This window comes from Hoplias malabaricus, chromosome 12 (assembly GCF_029633855.1).
Source record: "Hoplias malabaricus isolate fHopMal1 chromosome 12, fHopMal1.hap1, whole genome shotgun sequence".
NCBI lineage: Eukaryota > Metazoa > Chordata > Actinopteri > Characiformes > Erythrinidae > Hoplias > Hoplias malabaricus.
Genome location: NC_089811.1, coordinates 8,996,231 through 9,005,208, shown reverse-complemented (window position 1 = coordinate 9,005,208; position 8,978 = coordinate 8,996,231). Strand labels below are relative to the sequence as shown.

General features: G+C 48.5%; 1 protein-coding gene across 8 annotated transcripts in view; it reads left to right on the top strand.

Annotated features, from left to right (window-relative positions):
• The first annotated feature begins 1,647 nt into the window (after positions 1-1,647).
• stxbp5l (syntaxin binding protein 5L) overlaps positions 1,648-8,978 on the top strand; it is a 122,469-nt gene continuing 115,138 nt past the window's right edge. For all 8 annotated transcript variants that reach the window (XM_066686210.1, XM_066686205.1, XM_066686209.1 and 5 more), the window contains exon 1: positions 1,648-2,370. In XM_066686210.1, coding sequence (XP_066542307.1) covers positions 2,203-2,370 — 168 coding nt within the window. In that variant the 5' untranslated portion in view covers positions 1,648-2,202. The remainder of the gene's footprint in view (positions 2,371-8,978) is intronic.

Below are 8,978 nucleotides of genomic sequence, written 5' to 3'. Positions count from 1 at the left end.
AAACGAAACCACACAGCACTGGTTGTCACAGGGTGTACCAGTCTGACAAGTCAGCTACCAGTGGACCAGTCAGCTAGCACAGACCCAGCTTCTGGACTTTGACAGCCCTTTCCACTACAGTAATTCTGGTTCTGGTTTGTGAATAGGTTCCTTTCAGGAGTTCTTTGGTTCTCTCCAGTGAATCGGCCCCTCGCATTTCCACCAGTTTTATGTGAACCAAGGATAAAGGGCTCTCTTCTCCAGTGTCGCTGTGTCTGAAGACAGAGTCATGGTTTATCTACTGTTTACAGATCAGAGTGAGATATGATACACATATGGAAATGATGCAGAGTTCTGAGTCGTCCTGAGGAGCTCGTAAACAGCAGAGAAAAGTAGTCATGTTCCTTGAGTCGTGCAGAACACAGACCTAGAAACACACACAGACGGAGCATTTTCCTGTTTTTATTTCTATTTATTTACATAACACATTAGAAATGCCTACATCTAAATACTACATCGACAGCTCTGTAACACCTTTTTTGAGTCTCTGAGCTCTTTCTGGAGCTTCTTTATCGCGACCTTTGTGTCAGTGGAAATGAGCAGAATCGTTCCAAATTAGGTTCATGAACAGGAAACAATCCAATTCCACGTTGGTAAAAAAATAGTCCTGTGGAAACTCCTGGAACTTGAAAGGTGAGAACATCTGGAGAGGGGCACCTCCTGCCCGAAGGAAGAAGGCTGTCTTGCCCCTCAGTGCAGGAATGGCACACATCCTGCAGACCCCAAACATACAGTCTCTTGGCACACAGTGGGCTACAGAAGTGCTGTACCTACTCAGTGAACAGTAGGGGCTCAGATCCACACTCCTTTACGAAGTGAGTGGATTGTGTGCTCTCTCACTATCTGCCTCCCTTTCGCTCGCTTTCTATGAGCACGAGGAGAGCATAGGTAACGAGAGAGAGAGAGAGAGAGAGAGAGAGAGAAACTCATCACGCTACTAAAGCCTGGCCGAGGGGAACCAGAGGAGGCTGGTGATGTAAGGGCTTATGCAATCCCCATGCGCGAGATACACAAACACACACACACACACACACACACAGAGTGAGAGAGTCTCCACCCCCTAAGAGGACGCTGCTGCTGTTTAGCACCAAACATTGAAACACCAGCGACTTTTATACGGAGAGAGAGAGAGAGTGAGAGTGAGAGTGAGAGAGAGATCTACAGCTCAGCCACACCCTGAGAAAGAGAGAGAGGGAGAGGGAGGGAGGGAGCGAGGGAAGAAATGAAATGAAAGTGGGGAAAGGGCCATGCAGAGAGAGAGAGAAAGAGAGAGCAGGGGGTGTTTAAAGGTGCTGCACCGCTCATAACCATGCAAAGCAGCGCGCGATTCCTCTGCGGATTTAAATCACCATTTCACTGCTTATTGGCCCTGAAATCTCCCAGCCAATCACAGGAGGAGGGGCGGAGCTAACACCAGACGGGAGGGGAGGGGGAAATGGGCGGGACTCTCTCTCTCTCTTTTTCTCTCTCTCTCTCTCTCTCTCTCTCCTTCTCTCTCTCTCTCTCTCTTTCTCTATCTTCTCTGTCTTTCATCCGCGTGTTCAGCATCAGCAGCAACGCAAAGACTCGCGCTCCACAGCTCTGCGGCGCGCGCTCGGGAGAAGGAGAGAACGGGTGATAGAAACCAGCATCAATAGAGAGAGAGAGAGAGAGAGAGAGAGAGAGAGAGAGAAAGGAGGAGAGAGAAAGGGAGGGAGGTGGTTATGTTACGCGCGCCGCTGCTGTTTTATTCGCGCTCTCCGCTTGCGTGTTTTTTTTTTTTTTTTTGGTCTTCGGTCGAAGGGGCGAGCGCGCGCTCTTCCCCAGATGCGACACTCTTCCTGCGGAAAAGTATAGGATGAAGTTTTTCCGCGCGTGCGTGGCACGCCGCGGCGCGCGTTGGTGCGCGTGAACCGCCGCCGCCGCCGCAATCCGTGTACGTCTCCCGTGTCGCCGCTGCGTCGGAAGATGAGGTGCGCTCGCGACTTTCCGGACTGCACGTGAAAGCCCGCGTACTCGTGTTCTTCTTGCTTCCTTCCTCCCCACCCCAACCTCCTGCTCCGGTGGTCGCGCGCTGCGGCGAAGCGAAGAACTCGAGAGCCCGCATCGTAAAACAGCAGGACAGAGAGAGAGAGAGAGAGAGAGAGAGAGAGAGAGAGAGAGGAAGGGGATACAAACGAAGGGATGAAGAAATTCCGGAAGGTGCTGGACGGCCTCACCACCTCGTCGCCGGCGAGTGCGAGCGGATCGCCGTCGTGCGGGAGCGCGGCAGGGACCCCCACCGCGGCGCCCACCCCGCGCGAGCTGGACGTGCACGAGACCCTGCTGTCCGAGCACTTCCATATCTGCAAGGTGGGTGACCCCCATACACACACACACACACACACACACACACATTGCTGCAGTAACAGCCTCAGTTCTTCTGGGTAGATGCTGGAACTTTGCTGTGAGGGTTTGATGGCAGGCAAACATTAGTGAGGTTAGGTTATTGTGTTGGATGACTAATTAGTTCTGGACAACAAACAGCACTCATCCCTCCTTCTCTCCATCACTTCATCACAGTGGGGAACACAGTTTCACAGTTCCACAATCGAGTTGAGCCTATGGTCATCATCACTCTCCTGACAGTGTTGTAATATCATAGGAGCTCAACACACTTGCAGGAGAACACTAAGTTCACTCCCACAGAGCAGGTATGATTTGGTGGTGGATCATTCTCAGCGCTGCAGTGACACTGATGAGGTGGTGGTGAGTTTTGTGTGTGTTGTGCTGGTACGAGTGGATCAGACACAGCAGTTGCTGTTGGAGTTTTTTAAACCCTGTGTCCACTCACTGTCCACTCTGTGAGACACTCCTCCCTCATTGGTCCACCCTGTAGATGTAAAGTTAGAGACAGTAGCTCATCTGTCGCTGCACAGTGTGTGTCAATCGTCCTCTAGCCCTTCATCAGTGACACAGGACGCTGCCCCCTCTTGGCTTGGTGGACAATTCTCAGTCCCGCAGTGACGTAAATAACTCCAGCAGCAGTCTGACCGAGTAGACAGTGAGTGGACACAGGGTTTGAAAACTCCAGGAGCCACTGCTGTGTCTGATCCACTCGCACTCGCACACGCCACAACTAACACCACTGAGAATGATCCACCACCCACATCAGACCTGCTACTGTGAAACCAAGATGTAGAAAGTATGCAGAGCATCAGAGGGAGTCCAGGGTGTAACTGTAGAACTACAAAGTGCTCCTGTGTGGTCAGTGGAAACAAGGAGGTTTCTTTAATGTTATGGCTGAACGGTGAGTCAAAGCCAGTTTGTGTGTGTGTGTGTGTGTGTGTGTGTGTGTTGCTGACCACTGACCACACAGAGGGGACATGTTAATAAAGGAAAATTATAGTACCCTGGACTGGATGGAAAACACTTTCCTACACACCTCCAGAAGTTACATAGTGCAGTTAATGATTTTGAAGCTGTAATCTACCTACTGTTGCTTTAAGCTCACTCTCGTAAGCATAGACACATCTGCCCTAAACACTGTCCAGTGGCACTGCAGCCGTCCCCAGAGCAGTTTCCAGGAACACTAAGGTCCTGTCCCAATTTTCTCTTGTGTGTGTGTGTGTGTGTGTGTGTGTGTGTGTGTTTGCGCTCTAATGCTGTCAGCTGCAGTCACACTGGGTTTTTGTCTGTGATATTCACATGTGAATGTCAATCGATTTTAATGCGATTTGCAGCAACAGGTGAATAGCACGGCTGCTCTGACTGCGACCCCTGACGTGCTCCGTACTGTCTCTGCTCTCTCTGAGCCGACACAGACGTCTGAGGTTTCAGAACAGGAGACATTACATCACTATTTAGGGCGGATTACAACATACAACACAAGCAAGAGTCAAGGGAAAATTAGTGGTAACAAAGCTCTTCTTATTTTCACCGCTGCTACTACAACACCAAACTCATTCATTCATTCATTCATTCATTCATTCATTGTCTGTAACCCTTATCCAGTTCAGGGTCGTGGTGGGTCCAGAGCCTACCTGGAATCACTGGGCGCAAGGCGGGAATACACCCTGGAGGGGGCGCCAGTCCTTCAAAGGGCGACAAACACTCACACATTCACTCACACCTACCAACTTGTGTTTTGTTTTGGACTGTGGGAGGAAACCCATGCGGACACTGGGAGAACAGTCACCCGGAGTGGGACTTGAACCCACAACCTTGGAGTGACACAAAATATAACCAGGGCTTTTCACAGAGGGTCCAAGCATGTCCTGATGAATTCTCCCTCCATGGTCCACTGTCCCCACCCACTTTGACTAGGAGAGTAGTGAAGCCCTAACTGCTGATGACTCAACATCAGTGGACAGCTCAACACGCTTGGAGGAGAACACTAACAGCCTAGATCCGTTATGATGGTTAACAGATGCACTAGAAGTTAAAGGGAGAAAGGGGAAGCATACAAACACACACAAACAAGAGGGTGAGTAAATTAACACCCACACACTAGGGGGCAGTGAGCTCATGTGCACACACACACACAATCAGAGCAGTGGTTCCAAACCTGGGAATCGAACGACAACCTTTCAATCCCAAACACACTTCTCTCTCTTTAAGGCCTGTGAGAGGGGAAACGAAGGGCCATTCCACCCAGTCCAAAAAAAGTGATTACAACACCTACCCCCCTTCAAAATTTTCATAGTACATAGTTTCTGAAGTGCTGATCCTAGAGCAGCAAAAACAGTCTCTGTTCTCCCTGTTACAGCTCAGTGAAGGATCACAGTGATTTTGAAGCTGGAATTTGAAGTAAAAATACAACATAGTGTTACTTTAATGTCAGCAGGCTCAATGCCAAGCCTTGGCTAGAAGGGTGTGCCCCTGTGGAACTTTGGAACTGTGTTCTCTGGAGAGAGGGAGCTCTGTAAAATACGTTAGGGATGTGTTGGAGAGGTCTCCAATAGATAGTAAAGGAAATAGATAGTAAAAGATAAACAGTAAAAGATAGAGTGAGAAAGAGAAAAAAACAGAGACAAGCGAGTGAAATAGAGAAACAGAAATACAGTGAGAAAGAGAATAGAAAAGTGAGAGAGATGACAGAAAGAGAGAAGTAGTCAGAGAGACAGACAGAAAGAAAGAAGGAGAGAGAAAGACAAATACACAGACAAAAGTGTGATAGACAGACAAAAAGAGAAAAGAAATGTGAGAGAGATGGACAGAGAGACAGAAATATAGGGTGTGTGTGTGTGTGTGAGAGAGAGAGAGAGAGAGAGAGAGAGAGAGAGAGAGAGGATGTTAATGAGGCTCTATCGTGGACGTGGACCCCGGCGGTCAGGCCTGGAATATAGGAAAGTGTAACCGAGCCTGCGGTAGCCTCGGGGCTGGGGTGAGTTTTAGTGGAACTATTTTTAGCCGCATCACCCCCCCCCCACTCAACTGCCCTCCCTCTCCCCCTCCATTGCGGCGGTGGGAAGCTGACTGCAGCCATTCTGCTGCGACTCACTTTGTTTGGACCTCAGTTACGGTAACTGATATTGTTTCAAAAGCGAGGACAGCGTAGAATGTATACACTGAATGCTCATTACTCAACAGGCAGTTCCTGAACAGCCGTTACAGAGGCTCAGAAAAGCCCCCAGCCCTATGTGTGTGTGGGTCTGTTTGTATTTGTGTGTGTGTGAGTGGGTGAGGTAAACAAACTACCACAACAAACAATACAACAGCTTCCCTAGTGGAGAGGTGAGTGGGACCTGGCCCCGCCCACTCAGCTGTGGCAGACAATAGTTCTGAACAGTGACCACCCACTTTTTCAGGAGCTCCTGTTCCAGACATAAAAATCACATTAATTTTCTCCACAGACAACATCTAAACCCTAAATAGTTTAAAGCACTGAACCGAACCAACTGCAGATAAATCATAACTGAATAAAACCACAGCTAAAATAGTTTTGAAAAATGAACAAAAAGATAAAAGTACAGGACTGTATACTTAGCGTGTTTAATGTGGCAATGAACTACATATCCCACAAAGCACTGCAAGTGGTTTCAGCCAATCATGTTCACCCCAGGGCGGCACAGTGGTAGCGTCTCTGTCAAACAGCTCCAGGGTCCAGAGGTTGTGGATTCGAGTCCTGCTCCGGGTGACTGTCTTTGAGGAGTGTGGTGTGTTCTCCTTGTGTCTGCGTGGGTTTCCTCCAGGTGACTGTCTGTGAGGAGTGTGGTGTGTTCTCTCTGTGTCTGAGTGGGTTTCCTCCAGGTGACTGTCTGTGAGGAGTGTGGTGTGTTCTCTCTGTGTCTGCCTGGGTTTCCTCCGGGTGACTGTCTGTGAGGAGTGTGGTGTGTTCTCTCTGTGTCTGCGTGGGTTTCCTCCGGGTGACTGTCTGTGAGGAGTGTGGTGTGTTCTCTCTGTGTCTGAGTGGGTTTCCTCCAGGTGACTGTCTGTGAGGAGTGTGGTGTGTTCTCTCTGTGTCTGTGTGGGTTTCCTCCGGGTGACTGTCTGTGAGGAGTGTGGTGTGTTCTCTCTGTGTCTGCGTGGGTTTCCTCCGGGTGACTGTCTGTGAGGAGTCTGGTGTGTTCTCCCTGTGTCTGCGTGGGTTTCTTCCAGGTGACTGTCTGTGAGGAGTTGGTGTGCTCCCTGTGTCTGCGTAGGTTTCCTCCGGGTGACAGTCTGTGAGTAGTGTGGTGTGTTCTCCCTGTGTCCGCATGGGTTTCCTCTGGGTGCTCCGGTTTCCTCCCACGGTCCAAAAACACATGTTGGTAGGTGGATTGGTGATCTCAGATTGATGAAACTCATTTTAAAGGAACACTACATAATATTTATACCTTAAATTACAGCTTCATAATCATTGTGATGATCCATTGAGAAAAATAGTGAGAAAAGAGACTCTGTCTTTTGTCTTAACTTGAGGAGCTGCTACACACACTCTTCAAATACAGACGGTTCACTGTGTTAAGTCAAGGTTGCTCACAAAGCTGAGACCTTCCTTCAGTCCCAGGATTTTAACCCTTTGTTTCCAGCCAAAAAATTGTCTGTGCAACACACCATGTGATGTCCACAGAATAAACATAAACATGTGATTCTATTTTCAGTCTGGGGAAGTTGTTAGGCCTTCCCCAGGGGCTCCTCAGTGGATAAATATAACCGTAGACCTTGAAGATGTGTGTGAGTTTAGCTGCAACTTCTCCAGCTTTAAGAAAAACTGTGTAAAAGTTAATACATTTATTAATTAAGCTTCAGCTTTAGTCAGACTACAGGGCTGTGGGGTAGTGCTAATCAAGGACCCTATGGTATATTAGTATAGGGTGGTGAGCTTACCTGAATGTGACGTGCGTGTGCAGTGAGGGTGACGTGAGTGTGACATGAATGTGACGTGCATGTGCAATGATGGTGACGTAAGTGTGACATGAATGTGAAGTGACTGTGGATCCAGAGTGACGTGAGTGTGAAATGAATGTGATGTGGGTGTGGAGTGAGTGTGACGTGATTGTGACATGAATGTGATGTGCGTGTGACATGAGTGTTACATGAGTGTGACCTGAGTGTGATATGAATGTGATGTGAGAGTGGGTGGGAGTGTGACGTGAGTGCAATGTGAGTGTGGAGAGAGAGTGACATGAGTGTGAAATGAATGTGATGTGGGTGTGGAGCAAGTGCGATGTGAGTGTGACATGAATGTGAAGTGACTGTGGATCCAGAGTGACGTGAGTGTGAAATGAATGTGATGTGGGTGTGGAGTGAGTGTGAAGCGAGTGTGATGTGAGTGGGACATGAATGTGATGTGAGTGTGAAACGAGTGTGACATTAGTGGGACATGAATGTGATGTGAGTGTGGAGAAAGAGTGACAGTGTGAAATGAATGTGATGTGGGTGTGGAGCAAGTGCGATGTGAGTGTGGAATGAGTGTTATATGAATGTGATGTGAGTGTGGAGTGAGTGTGATGTGAGTGTGATATGAATGTTATGTGAGTGTGATGTGAGTGCGACATGAATCTGATGTGAGTGTGAAGCGAGTGTGACGTTAGTGCGATATGAATGTGATGTGAGTGTGAAGCGAGTTTGACGCGAATGCGACATGAATGTGATGTGAGTGTGAAGCGAGTGTGACATGAGTGCGACATGAATGTGATGTGAGTGTGAAGCGAGTGTGACGTGAGTGCGACATGAATGTGATGTGAGTGTGAAGCCAGAGTGGCGTGAGTGCGCTGTGAATGTGATGTGAGTGAAGCGAGTGTAGAGTGTGCATGATGTAAGTGTGACTTGAATGTGACGTGATCATGATGTGAGTGTGAAGTGAGTATGGAGTGATCATGACGTGAGTGTGACATGAGTGTGATGTGAGTGTGAAGCGAGTGTGACGTGAGTGCGACATGAATGTGATGTGAGTGTGAAGCGAGTGTGACGTGCGTGCGACATGAATGTGATGTGAGTGTGAAGCGAGTGTGACGTGAGTGCGACATGAATGTGATGTGAGTGTGAAGCGAGTGTGACGTGAGTGCGACATGAATGTGATGTGAGTGTGAAGCGAGTGTGACGTGAGTGCGACATGAATGTGATGTGAGTGTGAAGCGAGTGTGACGTGAGTGCGACATGAATGTGATGTGAGTGTGAAGCGAGTGTGACGTAAGTGCGACATGAATGTGATGTGAGTGTGAAGCCAGAGTGGCGTGAGTGCGCTGTGAATGTGATGTGAGTGAAGCAAGTGTGGAGTGTGCATGATGTAAGTGTGACTTGAATGTGACGTGATCATGATGTGAGTGTGAAGTGAGTATGGAGTGATCATGATGTGAGTGTGACATGAGTGTGATGTGATGGAACAGTCGTGATGTTATTTGCCAGCTTCCTGAATCTTTTGTGTTTCGAGTGTGGGTTAGGATCTGGTGCAGAATTTAAGGTGGAATGTGTTTATTTACTGACTGCAATCTGCAGAAAGCTCCAGCTGTAGAGATATTTCAGGGGAACCTTAACCGTGATGCATCAGAATAAAA